The sequence below is a fragment of the Phycodurus eques genome, chromosome 7, assembly GCF_024500275.1.
Source record: "Phycodurus eques isolate BA_2022a chromosome 7, UOR_Pequ_1.1, whole genome shotgun sequence".
NCBI lineage: Eukaryota > Metazoa > Chordata > Actinopteri > Syngnathiformes > Syngnathidae > Phycodurus > Phycodurus eques.
Genome location: NC_084531.1, coordinates 31713825 through 31737505, shown reverse-complemented (window position 1 = coordinate 31737505; position 23681 = coordinate 31713825). Strand labels below are relative to the sequence as shown.

Below are 23681 nucleotides of genomic sequence, written 5' to 3'. Positions count from 1 at the left end.
ACTACAGCCATTTGCATCCTTGTTGCAAAGTCTACCACCATCTGTCCCTCCAAGTTCCTTTCCTGGATGCCGTACTTACCCATCACTACTTCATCACCCCTATTACCTTCACCAACATGTCCATTACAATCTGCACCAATTACGACTCTCTCTCTGTCTGGGATGCTCAGAACTACATCATCTAGCTCCTTCCAGAATTTCTCTTTCACCTCTAGGTCACATCCTACCTGTGGGGCATAGCCACTAATCACATTACACATAACACCCTCAATTTCAAGTTTCAGCCTCATCACTCGATCTGATACTCTTTTCACCTCTAAGACTTCCTTAGCCAACTCTTCTTTTAAAATAACCCCGACTCCATTTCTCTTCCCATCTACACCATGGTAAAATAATTTAAACCCTGCCCCTAAACTTCTAGCCTTACTGCCTTTGCACCTGGTCTCCTGGACACACAATATATCAACCTTTTTCCTAATCATCATGTCAACCAACTCCCGAGATTTTCCTGTCAAAGTCCCAACATTCAAAGTCCCCACATTCAGTTCTAGGCTCTGTGCTTTCTTTTTCTCTTTCTGCCGAAGAACCCACTTTCCACCTCTTCTTCTTCTTTGACTTCGACCCACAGTAGCTGAATAGCGACGTCAACCTGGAGGGCGCCGGTGGCGGACGTTGTTAACCCGGGCCACGACCGATCCAGTATGGAATTCTTTGGATGAACGCTCATATTTGTTTGGCAAAGTTTTAAGCCGGATGCCCTTCCTGACGCAACCCTCTGCATTTATCCGGGCTTGGGACCGGCCTACAGTTTGCACTGACTTGTGCCCCCCACAGGGCTGCATTATGGCACAAACATGGCAGCATATGTTTCTCCAACACCTGTATGTACCTTTCAGCATTAATGGTGCCTTCATAGATGTGTAAGTTATCCATGCCATTGGCACTAACACAGCCCCATCACAGATGCTGGCTTTTGAACTTTGCATCCATAAGAGTCCGGATGGTTCTTTTCCTCTTTGCCCCGGAGGACACGAAGTCCGCAATTTCTAAAAACAATTTGAAATGTGGACTCGTCGGACCACAGAACACTTTTTCACTTTGCATCAGTCCATCTTAGATGAGCTCGGGCCCAGAGAAGCCAGCGGGGTTTCTGGGAGTTGTTGATAAATGGCTTTTGCTTTGCATCGTAGTTTCAATTTGCACTTACGGATGTAGGGCCGAACTATATTTACTGACATTGGTTTTTGAAGTGTTCCTGAGCCCATGTGGTGATACCCTTTACACATTGATGTCGGTTTTTGATGCAGTGCCGCCTGAGGGGTCGAAGGTCACAGGCATTCAATGTTGTTTTTTGGCCTTGCCGCTTACATGCAGTGATTTCTCCATATTCTCTGAACCTTTTGATGACATCATGGACCGTAGATGATGAAATCGCTAAATTCCTTGCAATTGTACATTGGGGAACATTGTCCTTATACTGTTTGATTATTTTTTCACGCACTTGTTCACAAAGAGATGAACCTCGCCCCATATTTGCTTGTGAATGACTAAGCAATTCAGGGAAGCTCCTTTTATACCCAATCATGGCACCCACCGATTCCCAATTAGCCTGGTCACCTGTGGGATGTTCCAGACAGGTGTTTGATGAGCATTCCTCAACTTTCTCAGTCTTTTTTCCCACCTGTCCCAGCTTTTTTGGAACATGTTGCAGTCATAAAATTCCATTCCTAATTCGGCGCAACATCCGTAAGTGCAATTTGCAATTCTGCTATGCAAAGCAAAAGCCAGATAATGATTATTTGCGAAAAACAATAAGGTTTATCAGTTTGAACATTAAATATCTTGTCTTTGTTCTGTATTCAATTAAATATAGGTTAACCATGATTTGCAAATCATTGTATTCTGTTTTTATTTGTTTAACACAACGTCCCAACTTCATTAGAATTGGGGTTGTACTTCACAACTTTCTTTTATAAGAAAACACAAGATACCATGATCTAAAAGTCGTAAATAGTGCGAATGTTGTGTCTGTGAGATAGCCAACAACAAGCAGCTAATCTTAGCTGATCAAATTAGCTACAAAACGTGCTATTTTCCTCTAAGATTTTATTTGTGTAGGCTAACGATAACGTTATCCCATCACAGCAGTTTGTTAACTGCATATCATCAGCCTGTAATCATCATAGTTATCAGTCATCGTAGTTATCGTAGTCATCATAGTTATCATCGTAATCATAATTATCGTAGTTATCGTCACATGACATTCCGCATCAGGCCTGTTCCCCCTCAGTGAGTGAATATCCATCCATCCATCCATTTTCTGAGCCGCTTCTCCTCACTAGGGTTGCGGGCGTGCTGGAGCCTATCCCAGCTATCATCGGGCAGGAGGCGGGGTACACCCTGAACTGGTTGACAGCCAATCGCAGGGCACATACAAACAAACAACCATTCGCACTCACAGTCACACCTACGGGAATTTAGAGTCACCAATTAATGCATGTTTTTGGGATGTGGGAGGAAACCGGAGCGCCCGGAGAAAACCCACGCAGGCACGGGGAGAACATGCAAACTCCACACAGGCGGGGCCGGGGATTGAACCCGGGTCCTCAGAACTGTGAGGCTGACGCTCTAACCAGTCGTCCACCGTGCCGCCAGTGAGTGAATAAATACTGATTTTATTGGGGTGGGGCGGGGAAGAGTAAATTCATGCAACAAATATGACAGAACTCTTGACGATGTAAATACTCGGTGGGCCAGATCTGGGAATGAATGGTGCCGTATGTGACGCCTGGGCCATGCTTTTGTCCCCACTGATTCAGACACACACATTATAATATTTAATATTCCATTTTGCTAACGTCTATAACATATCAAACAGATTACTTAATCTACTGACACACATTTTACAAGATCACAATATGCAGTGCACTGTATAAAACAATATTTAGGTAAATATTCATTAATGGTGCTTGTTAAATTTTACTGTTTCACACTGACAACTGTTCCTAATATTTTGACCCTCTCATGAAGCTAAATCCTCACTTGCACAAAAACGCACACTGGCGTGGTCTCTCAAACACTCACTCACACACACACTCACACGCACACACACACACACACGCGCGCACACACGCGCACACACACGCGCACACACACACACACACGCACGCATGAATTATTGAGGTCAGTTTTCTATTAAGGGAGCAGATGACTAATCCATGTTTTAGTGGGAGAAGAAAATAATCCTCCTTTTGTCTCTTTATGTCCTAATGCGCCATGTGTGTCATTCGTTGTGTGTTTGTATGTGTGTGTGGGAGTTGCACAGAATGCAGTTTTGGCAAAGCTTCGACATTCGTAGTTGCGGACAAATACACAAATTTAAATGTATAATAACGGTCACCTAATGTATACAATTGTTAATAATAAAAACTTCATTTCGCATGTTCAATAACAACAAGCCGTGGTTCTCTGCCAAACTTAAGCAACTTCGCCAGGCTAAAGAGGACGCATAGCAAAGTGGTGATAGAGCCTTCTATAATTGCGCTAGAAACCAGCTGACAAAAGAAAATAACATCGCAAAGAGAAATTATTTAGTGAAGTTCGAAAAACAGTTGACTGCTAATGACTCTAAATCACTCTGGCATGCATAACAATCGCTAACCAATTGCAAGCGACGATTTCCCCAAGCAGAGAACAATAAAGGACTACCTGGCGACTTGAACACCTTATATTGGAGATTTGAAAAGGACACTTTCACTCATTCAGTCATTTCAAACTACTCTAAATTGCGAGAGGACTCCGCATCATTTACACAATTGTCAATAAATAAATAAATTGGAGCAGCATTACCACATATACTGACAAACTTTTATTGCTCAGTGACTGTGTTTCTATGTTTTTATGTATCAAAAGTATTCTCCGTTAATTGACTATCTGTTGTCATACTAGAGCAACTCCAACTACCGGAGACAAATTCCTCTTGTGGTTTTGACATACTTGGCAGATAAAGGTGATTCTGATATCTTAACACATTGAATCCAACCTGACCCAAGGCTGACATTTGTCACTGATTCTGTTCATAACCTTTACGAACAGAATTTCTAGGTGCAGCCGAGGCGTGGAGGGTGTCCGGTCTGGTGACACCACGATCTTCAGCTCTCACTGGAGATGTTTGCAGCCAAGTGTGAAGAGGTTCGGATGAAAATCAGCACCTCCAAATCTGAGGCCAGGGTCCTCAGTCAGAAAAGGGTCGAATACCCTCTCCTTCCCCAAGTGGAGGAGTTCAAGTATCTTGGGGTCTTGTTCTCGAGTGAGGGAAGAATGGAGCGGGAGATCGACAGGCGGATCGGTGCAACGTCTGCAGTCATGCAGACTCTGTATCGGTCTGTCGTGGTGAAGAAGGAGCTGAGCCGAAAGGCAAAGCTATCAATTTAGTGGCCTATCTCCGTTCCTACCCTCACCTAAAGAACAGGATCACAGATACAAGGGGCAATAGGAGCCAGATGAGGGTTAAATGTTCCCTGGTGACGTGTTCCGGGCACCTCCCACCGAAAGGAGGCCCCGGGGACAACCTAGCACACATTGCAGAGACTATGTCTCCCGGCTGGCCTGGAGGAGCTGGGCGAAGTGGCTGTGGGGAGGGAAGTCTGGACTGCTTAAATTGCTTCCCCACAACCCGACTCTGGATAAGCAGAAGAAAATTTATGGATAGATGGATGGATAGATGTTCAATGGTTCCTACCTGGAGTATTCTGGTTATCATAGAGGTGGTACTCATGAGGATCTTTCAAATCTTCAAATATGTTTTTCATCTATTACAGACTCCACACATAAAGATAAAAAATCTGGAATTTAGCAGTTTTGCTCGTATTGTGTGTAGTGTGCTCCGATAATCTCAACACGAAACACCACACACAGAAATTCCTGAGTGCTACTGAAGGGCCTGAAGGAGTGTTGGAGAATGGCGATGTTGTCAATCAAAAGACATGCTTTAAAAAAAATACTTCTTGCCATTTGGGAAACCAACCGATACAAAAGACGAGATTGCGCAGGACATTTTTGTTGTTTTTTTTAATTTACAGCCATTTCTGTGTTCGTCAGTCAGGTTTCTTCTTGATTGGCTTGGCTACGTTCCGTTACACATCACAATTCACGGAGTCGTAATTCAGGAGTGGTTGGCTTTCCCACACACATGAAGATTTTTGGTCATAAATATTGAAAAATAAACATGTTCAATATTTATTTATTTATTTATTCAATATTTAAGACTGTCATCCCCAATCCATTTTGGACCCGATTGTAGAGGCAAATTCACTCCAAACACACCTCAGACCAAAGGATCATCTTAAAGGCTCGTCTTAAAAGACAAAAGATAGTCTGGCGTTTGGTCGGGAAGGTCCTTGGTCGGGAAGGTGCAGATTCGCAACAAAACACCCCGATTGTCTTTGTGTGCCTTAGAAGACATTTGGCCTCTCATCCGAGCAGGGTTCATATGCTCATACACGTTTGCTTTTTCAGGACAGCTCTAGGCTGAGTGTTGCTGTGACAATTGACTATTTTTCCTCTAAATTATAAGCCCACACAACCAAGAACAGGTTTTGCCTTTTGGGATGCAAAACAACACTTGTTCAGATGCCTTGCACAGAGGCTTCTCCCCGTAAGCCGCAGTCGTTGGTTGTGAAGCCACCTGAAGGCCAAAAGTGGCTGTTTTGGTTGCTTTGTTCATCGTTAAGAGGAAGAAATATTAAGTTTCTTCAGGATGGACAGCAGGACGATGGAGATGCAATTGGTGGTGTTGTGGCCCATTTCCTCTGTTGAGTGAGTCTCTTTCCACCTTCATATAATGGCCTCTCTCAGGCCTCTTTCAAACCATCTGTCTTCCCTGTCCACAATATGCAGTTTTTCTCTGTTTGACTTGGAGGTGCAGGTTGACTGCTGAGTCTTGACCTGAGGATTTGGCCCGTCTGCGTCTACTCAGTGGTTGCTTATTTTCCCCAATGTATGCATCTGCGCACTACTTATGAATAGCAGATTGCTTTTGTAGGTGTCGGGTGTCCGCTCTTTGAGTGTACCAGTCTTTGTCTCGGGGTGTTACCAAGTTTCAATTGTACCCGAATGTTGTGTTGGTTGAAAATCCTACCGAGTTTCTCAGACAGACCTGATACATACTGAATGGCAAGATTGTTTGCCATTGCGGAGTGACGTCCTGCTTGCCATTGTGTGATCACTTCCTGTTTGGCGTTGATCTACCTGTGCTGCTCATCAGCCAGATGTCGCCTCACACTAACATTTGCGTTAGCGCTGCTGGACTGCACGCCGCTAACATCTGCCCACACTCAGCTGCGCTCGCTCACGCAGTGTGAAAGCGGCACACCGACATATGCACAGTCACAGCTGCCAACAGCACAAAATGCCGAGAAAGGCGAGCCGTGACCCGCACGCCGGCGCCTCGCCAGCAGTTAGCGAGTCACTTGACTGCTCGCGGGCTTTTTAGCGGCACGTGTGACACTTGCTAGCTGTGCGCACTTGTGTATGTGTGTGTGTGCATGAGTGTATGAAGTATGAATCATGAAATAATACTGATCTCGTCTCCTTGTCCTCTCAAATGGACATTCTCAGGGTGAAATGTGAAATCTGTTGAATTGAACCCAAAGTCAGCCGTGACTTTGTCTGTTGTATGAATGGCATCAGGTTTATTGGACCTTCTGCCATCTAATGGAAGAGCGTTGAATTGTTTTGCCTACCACTATACATCGCTATACAGTATATATAGTGGGTACGGAAAGTTTTCAGACACCCTTAAAATTTTCACTCTATGTTATATTGCAGCCATTTGTTAAAATCATTTAAGTTTATTTTTTTCCTCATTAATGTACACATAGCACCCCATATTGACAAGAATTTTTTTTTATTGTTGAAATCTTTGCAGATTTATTAAAAAAGAAAAACTGAAATATTACACAGCCATAAGTATTCAGACCCTATTGCTGTGACACTCATATTTAACTCGGGTGCTGCCCATTTCTTCTGATCATCCTTGAGATGGTTCTACACCTTCATTGGAGATCTCTGCATGATCAGAAAAAAAAGAAAATGAGCAAGGTAATGAAGAAAAATAATTTTTCTGAATGAGAAGTTGCTCAATGAAGTGGAGGTGCTCTTTGGCACGCATGAACAAGAGAAAGAGAAGCGAATTGGACAGCGTGTGTGCGGCTGTTAGTGTAAATACCAGGTATTTTTATAACTCACAACAAATGTGTTCATACAGGAACCTACACTCAGCCCTATCAGAGAAAGGTTCATGCGTAAATCTTGTATGTATGGTAATCCAAAATGGCACCTACCCGTGTGGACGCCTATTGTTTTAGTTTTTGTGTTTTTCATTCGTCTTTGGCGACATTACACGACTCACTTACACAAGGGGAGACTTGCTAACCATCAAGGAGGCTACTCCGGACTTTCTTTCACCAACTTTCGCAAATCCGCTCAGTTTTGAGTTACTCGCCGGAGCAGCGACCGCAGTCTTTGGCGCATGGAGGCGGAGGCGATCCCACAGAGGGAAGCGAGCCGGCATCCAGGTGAGGCTACGTAAGACAGGATACAGATTGGCGCTCCCGTCGATCCACCTCGCGAAACTACGCTCCTACCCAACAAAATGGACGAGCTTCATCTTCTGATAAAGACCAGTAAAGACTTCGGACGTTCCGCCGCCATGTGCTTTACGGAGACTTGGCTTTGTGAGGCTGTCCCCGATGGCGCCGTCATGCTTCCCGGCTTCCATCTTCACCGGGCAGACCGCGACATGGAATTATCGGGGAAAACAAAAGGTGGCGGGATATGCTTCTATATCAACAAAAAATGGTGTACGGACATCACGCAGCTCAGCACACACTTCAGCCCGCATTTGGAGTCGCTGTTTTTTTATCTGTAAGCCATTCTACTCGCCTCGTGAGTTCACATCGTTGATTCTCACTGGTGTCTACATTCCGCCTCAAGCTAATACGAACGCCGCACTGCTAATGCTCACCGAACAAGTAAACGAAATTGAAAAAAAATACACCTGGACTCACCCCTCATTATTCTCGAACGGTGCTTGTATTTAGGGAGTTTCCTACCAGGGAAAATAACATTTTAGACCACTGCTATACTACGCTAAATAACGCATACCGTGCCAAACCTCGTGCAGCCCTTTAACCAATTAAGCAGCAGACAAGCATCTGATGTGGAGGGTCTGAGAGGATTTTGCACGCTCTTGTCTTAGTTCTGGCAGCGTGCAAGTCCTCAAGGGTGCGTAGGGGGGTACCGACAGTCTTTTCAGCAGTTTTGATTGTCCGTTGCAGTCGGAGTTTGTCCTTTTTTGTAGCAGCACCAAACCAGATTGTGATGGAAGAACACAGGACTGATTTGATGACCGCTGTGTAGAACAATCAGTTTTTTCTAGAATACCGAGGAAGGGTTAGGGTTAGCAACGACGCTACTTATGCTACGTGTTGTGATGTCACCACGTGATCCACAACATACATGTAAAAATACACGCAGGAGGAGGGGCGCTCACACCGGCCATTTTTAGCAGCACACATGGAGCGAGGGGGTTGGGGGGGTGGGGAATGGGTGCTCAAAAGCTCGCTACGTGCTGCCTGGCGCTCAGCTCCTCCTGGCCGCTTCCTGGGCACGCTCGCGCCGACATCAAAGCGTTCGTTTCACACACACACTGACACTAACACTGAGTTCAAACACACAGCAACACTGGGTGCCAATCAGGTTACCATGGCAACCCTTTATGCGAATCCCCACCTTTATCTGCTTTCATGGGAACTCAGGAAGTTGGGGAGAACCATGCAGAGTCGTGACTTTGGGGGATTCAAACGCGGACTTATTGGGATGCATGTGGAGTTGGAGTCGGGGTCGTGCGTGCGTGCGTGCGTCTGTGCAGTCTGATAGTGGAGGAGCCCCACAGGCTGGAGTCACGGAGACGAGATGTTGAGCCTTAATCTGATTGAAGCACACTTCACTGACTGACACAGCCGTACACACACGCACGCACGCCTGACAGCACAGTGCAGTCACACTGTGGCACAGTGTCGTATGTCATTGGCATTCACAGACACAGCTTCCTGTCTCCTGATACACACACCCACACACACGGATACAAGCAAATGCACTTAAAACGCATGCACACTAAAACACACACTCACAAACACATGCTTGCACGCATGAACACGTACACACATACAAACATACACGTGTATACAGTATGCACTCACGAACATACTTTTTGTGCAGGGGTACAGACACCCATGCATACACACCCACACACATGCATACACACCTACGCACACACACACAAACACATGCACAAAACTAATCCACAGATACAAACACATATACAAATCGCACTCATGCACACACACACACGTGAATGCACGCACAACCAAACTTCTCTGGGTGCACACACAAATACGCACTCATGCATGCATGCACACATACATACACACAAACACACACATACACACTGCCACACGCTCACAAACAAACATGCGCACACCATCAATTGTGAGTTTAAGATGGAAGTCCGCAAAAGTGTTTGTAGTTGAAACTTCAGTTCAGTGAGCACATGCGCCACCGTATTATCCGCAGCGCTCGATTGACCCCGCCTCCACACACGCACGTGATGACATCACCAGCCATTCGAAGCGGCAGGTGGTCATTAGTAAACGTCAGACGCTAACGACGGTCTTCACTTAGCGTGTTAGCCCGTGCTGGCATGCGCCACGCTAAGCATCATGGCGGCTAATTAAAGTGACAGATGTTGCCATTTAATTGCGCTCATCATGAGTCGTCACACGCTGTCGGCTCCATTACCACACGCACACACACTTGTTAGCACACACATACATGCTCGTTAGCTCTCGGCAGCGTTTAGCCCGCTAATTGACAGCGGGAACATTGAAGTGACCCACGTGCCACTTCCTGCCGGCAAACATGGACAGGAGCGACGCTGGAAGGATACTTAATTCATTGGCTGCCGGCCGATTTGTCAGTTGCTGTTGACGGATCTTTCGAGACCCGCACAATATTGTGTTAGTCTGCCAGTACTGAAGCGACCAAAGCCGTGGCTCGCCAGTAGACTCTCTTCCCTCACCAAAAGTTTGTTTCTATAACTTTTTTTGTCCGAAAAAATTTGTTTTTGGGGAAAAGATACGTCAAGAACAATGTATTTAATTACTTTACTTAATATTTTTTGTTTTGTGATGCCTTAAAATATAAAAAAAACCATAAAACAAGCAAGACTGAGGACGGACTTTTGGTGGCAAGATAATCATCCATCCATCCATTTTCTTTACCGCTTATCCTCATGAGGGTCGCGGGCTGCTGGAGCCTACCTCAGCTATCTTCGGGCGGGAGGTGGGGTACGCCCTGAACCGGTGGCCAGCCAATCGCAGGGCACATAGAAACAAGCAACCATTCGCACTCACATTCACGCCCAGGCACGGGGAGAACATCCAAACTCCACATAGGCGGGGCCGGGATTTGAACCCCGGTCCCCAGAACTGTGAGGCAGATGTGCTAACCAGCGACCACTGTTCCGGCCAACATAATAATTTCTTTACAAATCTTCTTTTCCTTTGGGCTTGTCCCGTTAAGGGTGGCCACGGCATGTCATCCTTTGCCATATAAGCCTATCTCCTACACCAACCTCATGTCTTCCCTCACTACATCCATTCACCTTCTCTTTGGTCTTCCTCAAGCTCTCTTGCCTGGCAGCTTCATCCTCATCACCCACTGTCACTGTCTCTAATCCATACATCATGGCTGGGCTCACCACTGTCTTCAAAACTTTGCCCTTTATCCTAGCAGAGACTCTTCTGTAGCACAACACACCTGACACCTTCCTCCACCTGTTCCAACCTGCTTGGACTAATTTATTCACTTCCTTCCCACACGCACCATTGCTCTGGACTGTTGACCCCAATTATTTAAAGTCCTCCACCCTCTCGATCTCTTCTCCCTACACTTCTCCCATTCACATATATTCTGTGTTACTTCGACTAATCTTAATTCCTCTCCTTTCCAGTGCATGCCTCTACCTTTCGAACTGTTCCTCCACCTGCTCCCTGTTTTCACTGCTTATCACAATGTCATCTGCAACCATCATGGTCCACGGGGATTCCAGTCTAACCTCATCTGTCAGCCTATCGCTCACCACTGCACTCAGGGCTGATCCATGATGTACTCCCACCTCCACCTTCAACTCATCTGTCCCATCTACAGCACACATCACCACTGTTTTGCTGCCTTCATACATTGCTCTGGAATGTTGACTGCCTTTCCATTTTCATCCTCTTTAGTGCCTTTCCAACTTCCCCCTAACTAATTATTGCCACTTCCTGGTCCACCACACTTCCTTCTCTCTCATTTTCCTCATTCATCAACTCCTGAAAGTATTATTTCCATCTATCCAGGACATGACTGGCACCAGTCAACACATTTCAAACTTTGTCCTTAATTGCCTTAACCTGCTGCACATCCTTCCCATCTCTATCTCTCTGTCTGACAAACCTCTATCGACCTTTTACTCCTGTTTTAGTGTCCAACCTAGCATACATATCATATGCCTCTTGTTTGGCCTTTCCCACTTTTACCTTCGCCCTACATCGCTCCTCCATGTATTCCTTTTTCCTCTCCTCAGTCCTCACAATCCCACTTCTTCTTCGCTAACCTCTTTCCTTGTATGATTTTCTGTACTTTAGGTTACACCACCAAGTCTCCTTCTCCCCTTGCCTACCAGAAGATACACCAAGTACTCTCCTGCCTGTCTCTGATAAGCTCCTCCTGTCCACCGAGAGCCTGTCTCACCTCTTCTCGAAAAGCCACACAGCACTTATCCTTTCTCAGCTTCCACCACATGGTTCTCTGCTCTGCCTTTGTCTTCTTCATCTTCCTCCCCACCACCAGAGTCATCTTATTTGCTGTCGAGCCACACTCTCCCCTACCACTACCTTACAGTCAGTAACCTCCTTCAAATTACATCGTACAAGATGTAATCCACCTGCGTGCTTCTACCTCCGCTCTTGTATGTCACCCTATGTTCCTGTCTCTCCTGTAAGAAAGTGTTAACTGCAGCCACTTCCATCCTTTTTGCAAAGTCTACCATCATCCGTCCCTCCAAGCTCCTTTCCTGGATCCCAAACTTACCCATGACTTCTTCATCACCCCTGTTTCCTTCACCAACATGTCCATTACAATCTGCACGAATCACGGCTCTCTCTGTCTGGGATGCTCAGAACTAATTCATCTAGCTCCTCCCAGAATTTCTCTTTCATTTCTAGGTCACGTCCTACCTGCGGGGCATAGCCACTAATCACATTATACATAATACCCTCAATTTCAAGTTTCAGCCTCATCACTCGATCTAATACTCTTTTCACCTCCAATAGATTCTGAGCTAACTCTTCCTTTAAAATAGCCCCTAATCCATCTATCTCCCCATCTACACCATGATAAAATAATTTGAACCCTGCCCCTAAACCTCTAGCCTTACTGCCTTAGCTGCATTTCGACCAGCACCCTGCAGGTTAACGGCGCTGGTGGCGGACGTTGTTAACCCAGGCCACGACCAATCCATTATGGAATTCTTTGGATGAATGCACATATTTGTTTGGAAAAGTTTTAAGACGGATGCCTTTCCTGACGGAACCCTGACGCATTTATCCGGGCTTGGGATAAACCCTTATGCCCCCCATAGGGTTGCATTAATAATTTCTTTACAAATATGCAACTAAAAACGCACCGTGGGCGACGCTGACTCAGCGCATGGCTCAGTTGAACAACAGCAGCTTGTTTACATGGTGTTCGTGATTCACTCCATCAACTGCGTCATCTTTTCCCAACATCATGACACACTTTCTACTACCTACCGGGACACATATTCTGTCTAAAGCATACATGTGCAAACTCTGTTGGACTGACTTCCAACGTGTTGCCATTTCTAATCGTTATCTTCTCCTCAAAAGCTGTGTTGATCTCAAATCCAAAGCGATACAAGGCTGCCACCTGCAGGGATCTGTTAGTCATTACAGAGGTTTACAAACCTGGGCGAGACCCTCTTCCAAGCCTACCCAGTGAAAAATGTACTTGGCGGATATATTCATCAGCGACAGTAAAGGCTTGACCAATACAAATGTCAGTGGCAGTGAATGAGTTAAGGACTGCAAACGTGTCAGAATGAAAGCCATCTTTGTTTGGCATCAACACGGAAACACACCCTGCGTCAACAGGTGTGTGTGCGTGTGTGCGCACCCGCACACACGCACACACACATGCACACGTATACGCACGCAAACAAACGTTTGACCCTGTCCAGATGAGTCCCCATAAGTTGTGATTCCACGAGACGAGAGTGTGTGTGTGTGTGTGCGTGTTTGTTAATGCGTTTGAGACTGTGAGTGAAGACGATGGTTGCCATCAAATTTTGCCCTTATTAAGCATTTATTTTATTTAACAAAATTTATGAGGGCGGCACGGTGGGCGACTGGTTTGAGCGTCTGCCTCACAGTTCTGGGTTCCGGGGTTCAATCCCCGGCCCCGCCTGTGTGGAGTTTACATGTTCTCCCCGTCCCGGGCACTCCGGTTTCCTCCCACATCCCAAAGACATGCGTAGTAGGTTAATTGACGACTCTAAATTGCCCATAGATGAGAATGTGAGTGCGAATGGTTGTTTGTTTATATGTGCCCTGAGATTGGCTGGCAACCAGTTCAGTTGTGTACCCCGCCTCCTGCCCGATGATAGCTGGGATAGGCTCCAGCACTCCCGCGACCCTTGTGAGGATAAGCGGCTCAGAAAATGGATGGATGGAAATATAAGAGTGCCACATGCAAATGTCACACACTTGTGCTAAAATATTAAAATGTCACATTTCACTGCAGCACTTTTTATTGAACATATCTTTTCTCTTCCTCGTCCTCCTCCTCATCATCATCATTATCACCATTAGAAGGTATCTTGATGATTGAATTTGCGGAGAGTTTTCGGTTTATTTTTAGGTTGTAAAGCTTTCAGTTGGGTCGGAACCTTTCTTGGAGTCACTTCATGTTTCTGTTGGGCCTCATCCAGTGACAGACCGGCAAGCGGCGCAAATGTTTGTTCAGCAACACAACGGTGCGGGTTTGGCTCTTTTCTATTTGCACTTTATGTCAAAAGATGTTCACGTTTGTGAATCTTTTATAGTAGGGCTACAGCTATCAAATATTTTTTCAGACACAAAATTATTTTGCATTATTAAACTACAATACCAAAGCAAAGTATTCATGTGAGGTGCAAGTATTATTTTTGTCCACTTGGGGTCACCATCCTTCGATTCTACACTACAGTATCTGTGACTTTGGATATATGTGGTTTAAAAGGTGTGACCTGGCCTGGTGAGTGATATGGCAGTCAGCCAATGAAAGCTTAGAGTTGATTGGTTGCTAACCGGCTAACCGTTAGCCAGTCTGCGTTCCGAGTGCCTCAGCGGGCGTCAGTTGCGACCGTGCAGCTTGTGGCCGAAGGTGCTTGTGATGTGTTTGTTTTGTTTGCGTTTGTTCAGTAAAGCGATTTTTAAATGTTAAAATAGGTTCTATTAATGAGCTCAGATTAGCTGATTAGCTCCTAGTTCCGCTCTGTAGTTGACACATTGGTGTGAAATGACACCAAACTTCAGACATTCTGCCTTTTACGAATTCTTTCCTCCTGACTTTTACCCGAGTCTGCAGTAACGTTATTCCCTTGGGAAAAATAATCACAGCGAACCTTTGAGGCAAACATTTTGCTTCAACTTTTTTGTAATGGAATTATTGAAGTTATTTGAATAATCGTTGCAGCCCGACTTTGAAGGAACAGTTTAACCTCAATATAATGGACTAATATGGCTGGAAGGTCGTCCGTTATAGCTGATTGTCCGTTACATTGAAGCACTATTTTTTTTTAACTATATGCACCCAGTGGACAGTGGACGACTGGTTAGAGCTTCTGCCTCACAGTTCTGAGGAGCGGGGTTCAATCCCCGGCCCCACCTGTGTGGAGTTTGCATGTTCTCCCCGTGCCTGCGTGGGGCACTCCGGTTTCCTCCCACATCCCAAAAACATGCATGGTAGGTTAATTGACAACTCTAAATTGCCCATAGGTGTGAATGCGAATGGTTGTTTGTTTGTAAGTCCCCTGCGATTGCCCGATGATGGCTGAAATGGGCTCCAGCATGCCCGCGACCCTAGTGAGGAGAAGCGGCTCAGAAAATGGATGGATGGATGGATATATGCACCCATATTACTGTACAGTACAAACTTAGTTTTGTATTTTATTTATTTATTTATTTTTTTGTGGCCTAAAACACCCAGTACAGTTATTCTAAATAAATATTTAAAAATCTAATATTATATATAAAATTATATATAAATTTATCCAAACTTCCCACACCAATGTGCTTGGTCATGGTGACATTGTTAACATACAGTACTCATCATAGGCGAGTCACTTTCATGAGCCATGAGGAATTAGTGTGCTTCCTACTTCCAAATCCGTTGCCAAACGTGAACAGCTTGACAAAAAAAAAATACTTTACCAAAAAATAGTATGTTCCAGACTTCAAAGACTGGTGTTTTGTTTTCATTCACATTCAACATGGGCACCACAAAGGCACAGAAGCCATGTCTTTTGGAATTGGATCTCGTCATATTGTATATCTGTGGCCCGGAAATACTCCCTTTCTCTGCCTGTATTGCGCCACAACGCCAATAAACAACAGCGGCCAATTCTGAACTACCAGACTTTGTCAACAGCATTATAAGTGACAAATGGAAACTATTTTTGAACACATTGTTCAGTCACGACGGTCCGTTTTATCCAATATCCATTATATCTCAGTCCTTTTTATCGAGGTTACACCGTATTTGTTACTTGACAGACAGTAATGCCAATATTTGTTGTCGTTTGTATGATTTATTTGAAGATTGATTACCTGCTTAACGTGCAAGAAGTTATCAAGTGGGTGACTTGGAACTCTGACACAATATAAGAGTAAAACCCTTGTCAGACCGGAATGTCACCAATCAGAGAAGGAGGAAGACACCTGAGAGGCCCTCCCAGCTGGTCATCCCCTACCTGAGGGAACGAGAACAAGGTGGACGAGAAAAGAGCGACAGACGCAACAATTTTGTCGTTACATATGTATCAGGTCTGTCTGAGAAACTCGGAAGAATTTTCAACCAACACAACATTCAGGTGGCGGCACGGTGGCCGACTGCTTAGAGCGTCAGCCTCACAGTTCTGAGCACCCGGGTTCAATCCACCTCCCCGCCTGTGTGGAGTTTGCATGTTCTCCCCGTGCCTGCGTGGGATTTCTCCAGGCTCTCCGGTTTCCTCCCACATCCAAAAACATGCATTAATTGGAGACTCTAAATTGCCCGTAGGCATGACTGTGACTGGCTGGCAAACAGTTCAGGGTGTACCCCGCCTCCTGCCCGATGACAGCTGGGATAGGCTCCAGCACGCCCGTGACCCTAGTGAGGACAAGCGGCTCAGAAAAGGGATGGATGGACAACATTCAGGTACACTTAAAACCTGGGAACAACCCGAGACAAAGACTGGTACACCCAAAGAGCGGACACCCGACACCTACCAAAGCAATCTGCTATTAGTAAGTAGTGCACAGATGCATATATTGGGCAAAGTAAGCAACCACTGAGCAGACTCAGAGGGGCCAAATCCTCAGGTCAAGACTCAGCGGTCTACCTGCACCTCCCAAACAAACATAAACAAAAATGTTCATATTGTGGACAGGGAAGACAGATGGTTTAAAATAGACCTGAGAGAGGCCATCTATGTGAAGGTAGAAAGGGCCTCACTCAACAGAGGAAATGGCCCATGACACCACCTACTGTGTCTCCAACATACAACGCCGTCCAGCCGGCCCTTGCGAAGAGACTCAATCATTTAACATCAACAAAGAACAACCAAACAATACAGACTTACAACATTTTGTACAGCTGAATATAAGATGCAAAACGACATTCGTTAAGATGCCTTGAGAGGGGCGGGCCTCGTCGTTCTCTGGAAACTTCCCCGTTAATCTCGTCAATCGCGGAGATTCCAGGGAACGATGGCTGTGTTAACAGGTTTCACGAGGGAGAGTCCAGTGAACGCCGAAGCCTCTAGAAGGGTTAGGGGCATGTCCTTAACTTGAGGCACCTGAACAGATGAAGCCGGCCCACTCGGATCAGAGGGCAAAGCGCAACAGTCCAGTCGCCATCCATTCCAATCCCTGAGGCGATTCTTAGCTTGTGTTGTTTTGTATGACATTGTGTTGTGTTGCGTTACTTTGTTATGTTCACTGTATATTCTGGTTTAATGCTGCATTCCATAAAATTAGGAAGTCATATTTATCCCACTCGGATTGTACCAGTTGTGAACTCAAAGCGTTCCAGGCGAATGTAAACAACAAAGATGACTGATCGCGATCGCTATACTGCTAAATACATATATTTGTAAGCTATGTAGGCCTATATAAAATCATAATTTGCTTTATTCATATAAATAAAGGAATATCTTATAAGCATTTCATACATTTCACTGAAAAACATTTGGGGGGGAGGGTGGACTTATGAACTCGTTCCTTTTTTGAATGTTGAACGTAGTGCAAAATTTAGAATTATGAACTGAACATTTTTGGAACGGTGAACTGAACTAGGAACGAGTTTGTAGAGAAAATTAACTTTCCCAACACTGCTGGTCTTCATATCTGTGACAACAGCGGCCCAGTCTGTGTCTGTTAATTGCGCCAGTAAACAAGAGCAGCCAATTCTGGAACTAGTGGACTTTGCCAACAGGACCCTATTTGCTGTCCGTAAAACCCGAAATCCACTGTTTCTGGGTATGTTAAATTGAGGTTCCACTGTACTCATAATTATTTATTATTTGTATCACAAAGAAGTATCGGAATCAGAATCATCTTTATTTGCTATGTCCAAAAAAATGTGTCTCCGGGAGTTGGAGCCGCTCGAGTACGACAACAGAGAGTCAGTCAATTGACAGAGAACACTTTGGAGACATACATAATAAGTCCACTGAGCATCAGGACCATGCGAGGAATCACACCGCGGCTTTTTTGCCTGCCACACGTCCTCATGATCGCCTGCCAATTGGAACACACACAAACACAGAGCGGCTCGAATACACACACACACCACACACACTCACACATACACACCACACACACGCACATTATACTTTATACTTTATACACATTATGCTATCTTTCGTCTTTATTTGCTTATGTATACCATGAAAGAATGTGTGCACAAAGTCCTCTGTGCGTGTGTGTATGTTGTATTCGTGTGCGTGTGTGTGTCATCTAAAAATAAGCTTTGTCTCCAGGAAGCGCAGAAGACCTTCCTATTGGAACTTCTCGATAGCTGCTTGTCTTTGTGCATGCGTGCGTGTGTGCTATTTCCCTCTTAGGAGGTGGTCTCATGTACGTTTAGCACACCAAAGAGTGCTGGTTTGATTCCCTACATGGTCCTAATGCTGTGGGCTTATTATGATGATGTGTGCATGTGTGTGTGTGCGTGTTTGTTTGTGCATGCGTGCCTTTGTGTGTGTGATGATTGTATCTATGATGACCTTGTTGTGAAAGGTTAGCGTGTAGCACTGCATAAAAACATCCATCCATCCATCCATTTTCTTAACCGCTTGTCCTCATGAGGGTCGCGGGCTGCTGGAGCCTATCCCAGCTATCTTCGGGGGGGAGGCGGGCTACACCCTGAACCGGTCGCCAGCCAATCGCAGGATACATAGACAAACAACGATTCGCACTCACATTCACACCTACGGGCATTTTAGAGCCTTCAATCAACTTACCATGCATGTTTTTGGGGTGTGGGAGGGAACCGGAGTGCCCGGAGAAAAGCCACCCAGGCACGGGGAAAACATGCAAACTCCACACAGGCGAGGCCGGGATTCGAACCCCAGTCCCCAGAACTGTGAGGCAGAGGTGTTAACCAGTCGTTCACCATGCCGGCGCATAAAAACAGAAGAAAAGATAAAAGAGAATGTAAAGAACTAAACTGTTTTTAAAAGCATAATCGTGTGTTGGATGTGTGCCAAAAAGGGGCGTGGCCTAGCGAGTGCCATCAGGAGCTGAAGTTGTGTTGTCCAGTTAGTCCACATGTGAACGTCTACGTGTGAGTGGTGGCCTACAACAGCTCCTTGCAAGTGTGTTCATTTCCTATTTGTATTGGACTTTTTGTGGCGTTCAGTCAACATCTGAAAGTGCATCGGCGACTGTGCCTCTCCTTGCCCACATGCGAGGGCATCAAATTTCCTTCGTTGCTCCATTTGCATTTTGACTTCACCCGGGGATAGGCGGAAGGATGATGGATGTTTGACGGATGGCGGCGTGCGGCGGGACTGAGACGACGTCGCAGCATCCATCCATCAGCCAGCGGGAAGCCAAAGCGACGGAGGCCCGCTGCACGGCGGGCGACTTTCTTATTGGCGGGTAGGCACCGGCGCTAATGTGGCGTGGAAAATGTCCCGTGATGGAGCGACATAGGCGCCGAAGACGGCGAGCGGCGGCGTGATGGATTGTTTGAATGTCGGGAACGCTTCCCGCTACGGAATGCTCGGCCTTAAAGAAGCGGGAGAGGCGGCCAGGCGGGACAAACATTTGTTTTTATGACGCCCCTGATGAAATGTCCTTCAACATCGTCAACAAGAGCATTTCCGGTCACCTGGCAACCAACACTCGGCTTCATTCACCTGTCAATCATCTTCTGACTTTCGCTCTTGTGACTTCCTCCTGCCGCCGTACAAGCTCAGGGGACATGCTAACTTTTTATTGGAAGTGGGATGTTCCTGAATGTTTACATGAGGGTGTGTGTGTGAGGTGATCCGTGTGTATGTGTCTCTACGTGTGCATGTGTGTGTGTGTATTGTTCGGCTAACAAGGTAGCGGGTCACTAACGACGTGATTGCTGACATATTGATTTTTCATGTGATATAAAAGTATCCCATAATACTTAAACATTAGCATCTTTCTGTCTCTCGCCTGCAGGCCGCCGACGGACACCCGGACAAGCCAATGATGGCCCGGTGCTGCCTTTAGCTTCGCCTCCACAGCCACGCTCACGTGAAGAGGACCGCCCCCTCCATCGCCGCTCAGGTGCTTCTGCGTGCCGATTGGGCAAATCTTGCGATGATGTCACACGTCTTGGTGTCACAACAAGGACATCCGTTTTAGCGTCCTGTTAGCTCCTTAGCGTGCCAAAGTTTCAGCACAAATCCTCACTAGTGAGTGGGAACGTGTGTTTGTGAACATGTATTTGCGTGTGTGTGTGTGTGTTAAAAGGTGAGTGTTGTGTGTGTTCGTGTAATGAATATGCAAATGCTGACAACATCACAGTTAAGCAACCATTGTGCATGCTCGTGCGCGTGATGTTGACACGCTAGCAGACGGAGTCTTGAGGCCCAGAGGATTGTGGGTATTTGCACTGATTCTACTGCCATCTGGACACACAAACACACGTACATTCACGTGCGTGCGGTAATGTGGTCGCCATGACGAAACACGTGCTCAACTTTACTCACTGTAGTCATACATACGTGTGTGTGTGTGTGTGTGCTTGTATATTTGCCTGTCAATTTGTGTGTGTGTGTTTGTGTGTCTGTCCGTCTGTCTGTCTGTCTTTCCATGCGTCTGTGTCTGTATTTATGTATGTGTGTGTCTGTGTTTATGAATGTGTGTTTGTGTGTGTATTTGTTTGTCTATCCGTATGTGTGTGTGTCTGTTAATGTTTGTGGGGTGTGTGTCTTTCTATCCTTGTGTGTGAGTGTGTTTATGTACTTATGAATGTGTGTGTGTTTGTCTGTCTTTCAGTGAGTCTGTGTGTTTGTCTGTTTATGTGTGTGTGTGTGCGTGGGTACTTACATATGTGTGTGTTTATGTTTGTAGGGTGTGTGTGTATGTCTGTCTGTCTTTCTTCCTGTGAGTGTTCGTCTGTCATTCTGCGAGTGTGTGTTTGTGCATGTGTGTTTTGCCTAGTGGGGGACCACAAAGCCTCCAGCAAAACACACGTGCATGAGTGCATTTCCTGTCACAGGGCTTCCAGAGGAAGGGAAGTTCCTTCTGTCCAGTAAAAACACAATAAAGAAAATGTCAGAAATAAATAAGTGTGTTCAGTGATGATGACGACGACGAGGCCTCACATTTGCCTCCTGTTCTTCGTCTTCTGCTGCACTATGCTGATTTACATTTGGTTGTGTTGCATTACATGAGGCTATTTTGTGTTATTGTGAAAGGACATTGTGTTACGTTGGCTTGCGTTGTGTTACATTGTGTTTTGTGTCAGGTTGTCTTGTGTTGAGTCGTGTTATTGTTCCTTATGTTGTGTTACACTGCGTTGCACTGTTTCCTTGTGTCACATCTGGTAGCGTTGCGTTATATTCTTACATTCTGTTACCATATGTTGCATGAAGTTATTTGGATTACATTGTGTGACATTGTGTTAGCTGTATTGCAGAGTTACACTGTATATGATGTACGTTGTATCGGCTTGCTTTGTGTTAGATTGTAACGCTCCAACTTAACAATTATTTTAATAATTGATTAAATCTGTCAATAATTTTTTTCCTATGAATGGATGAATCGGATAAAAAAGTATTTTTTAATTTCCATCCCTATACTCAAAACAGGTTGTGTATAACTGAGTGGTGTGTGTGTGTGCATGTGTGTTGTCAGCAGGAGTTTGACCATGGGGGGCCCGTCGCCGCCCCCGCTGCTCCTGGTCCTCCTGGCGGCGTGCTGGCTCGTCCGCCTGGGCGCGGCGTCGTCGTCCATGTTGTGTCCCAAGCGCTGCACGTGTCAGAACCTCCTGCCGTCCTACACGGTTCTGTGCGCTAAGACGGGTCTGCTCTTCGTGCCGTCCAACATCGACAGACAGACGGCCGAGCTGCGCCTCATGGACAACTTCATCACTACGCTGAGGCACCGAGACTTCGCCAACATGTCCAGCCTGGTATCTACTTCCTCATTAGCATCACTGAGCTACATGAACATTCTGATGGGCAGCTGCTTCTTGTTAGTGTGTTTACAGTGCTTATGGCAGAGGTGTCAAACACATTTTTGTCATAGACCACGTTGTAGTTCGTTTTTTCTTCAGAGGGCCGTTGGGACTGAAACCACATAAATGTACAGGTTTGGAGAAAAAGGACAAGCCCCCCCCCCAAAAAAAACAATTCTACCTTTACTCGTATTTTGACCAATTTGAATTTGGTATTTGGAATGATGTTATAAGTCCATCCATCCATCCATTTTCTGAGCCGCTTCTCCTCACTAGGGTCACGGGCGTGCTGGAGCCTATCCCAGCTGTCATCGGGCAGGAGGCGGGGTACACCCTGAACTGGTTGCCAGCCAATCGCAGGGCACATACAAACAAAAAACCATTCACACTCACATTCACACCTACGGGCAATTTAGAGTTGTCAATCAACCTACCATGCATGTTTTTTGGGATGTGGGAGGAAACCGGAGTGCCCGGCGGAGAAAACCCACACAGGCACGGGGAGAACATGGGCCACACAGGCGGGGCCGGGGATTGAACCCCACTCCTCAGAACTGTGAGGCAGACGCTCTAACCAGTCGTCCACCGTGCCGCCCGATGTTATAAGTAGTTTACAAAATGTTCATTTTACTCTTAACGTAAACCTGTAAATGGCAAAATTGAGAAACTGATCATTTTTGCAGTGGTCTTTTTATTTATTCCAGAGCTGTACAATTGGCTCATCATATTAATATGCTAATGAAACTTGCAGCTAGCACCAACAACATCCTAAGTAGCTAGTATGGTAGAACCAACTAATAATGTGAACCCACAACAGAGAAGGGGTCATTCTGACCCCAAAAGGGAATGAAATGAATATATGGTGGAACAAACTAATGTGAACCCCTCACAAAGAAGCGGTCATTCTGACCTGATAATATAACTGTATGAAAACATGTTTACACCTGTAAACTTCCTTTTAAAGAAATACCCTTTCATTGTTTTGAATGTCCTCATGCTTCCAAGAATGGGACTGGACCTCCCGTTTGTGTACCAGGCGCTTCTAAAACCCTGTGTGTGTTCAGTCAGGATCCGAGCTCACCTCCGATCGTCCGTCTGTGTCTTATGCGGGTCATCTATTGATCTACAACATTAGCGGCTAACGGCTTGTTTGCTGTTGTCGTTGTTGCGTCGTCATCAGATCCACCTGACGCTGAGCCGTAACACCATCAGTCAGATCCGCCCGTTGGCCTTCGCCGACCTCCAGAATCTCCACGCCCTCCACCTGGACGCCAACCGTCTGACCACGCTGGACGACGCCCACTTCCAGGGCCTGGTCAACCTGCGCCACCTCATCCTCGCCAACAACCAGCTGCACCGCATCTCCCAGGGAGCCTTCCAGGTACAATAATGCGTTATTCACGTTTCTAGATTTCCACAATGCAGGTGCATGTCAGTTAATTCTTTAATGGTGGAAATGTATTTCATATCACAAGTTGAATTAAAATAGTCAAATTAATATACTGCAGCAATCATTAATGCAATGTTTTCAGCCTTTTTTGGACCCGGGAAGAAATTAATTCCAGATCGCGGAAGCATTTAATAAATAGCAT

At 45.7% G+C, this 23681-nt stretch overlaps 1 protein-coding gene across 3 annotated transcripts in view; it reads left to right on the top strand.

Annotated features, from left to right (window-relative positions):
• si:cabz01090165.1 (uncharacterized protein LOC100333421 homolog) overlaps positions 1-23681 on the top strand; it is a 47581-nt gene that overhangs the window by 13657 nt on the left and 10243 nt on the right. For all 3 annotated transcript variants that reach the window (XM_061681662.1, XM_061681661.1, XM_061681660.1), the window contains exons 2-4: positions 20085-20192; positions 21771-22044; positions 23270-23470. In XM_061681662.1, the coding sequence (XP_061537646.1) occupies positions 21781-22044; positions 23270-23470 (465 nt within the window). In that variant the 5' untranslated portion in view covers positions 20085-20192; positions 21771-21780. The remainder of the gene's footprint in view (positions 1-20084; positions 20193-21770; positions 22045-23269; positions 23471-23681) is intronic.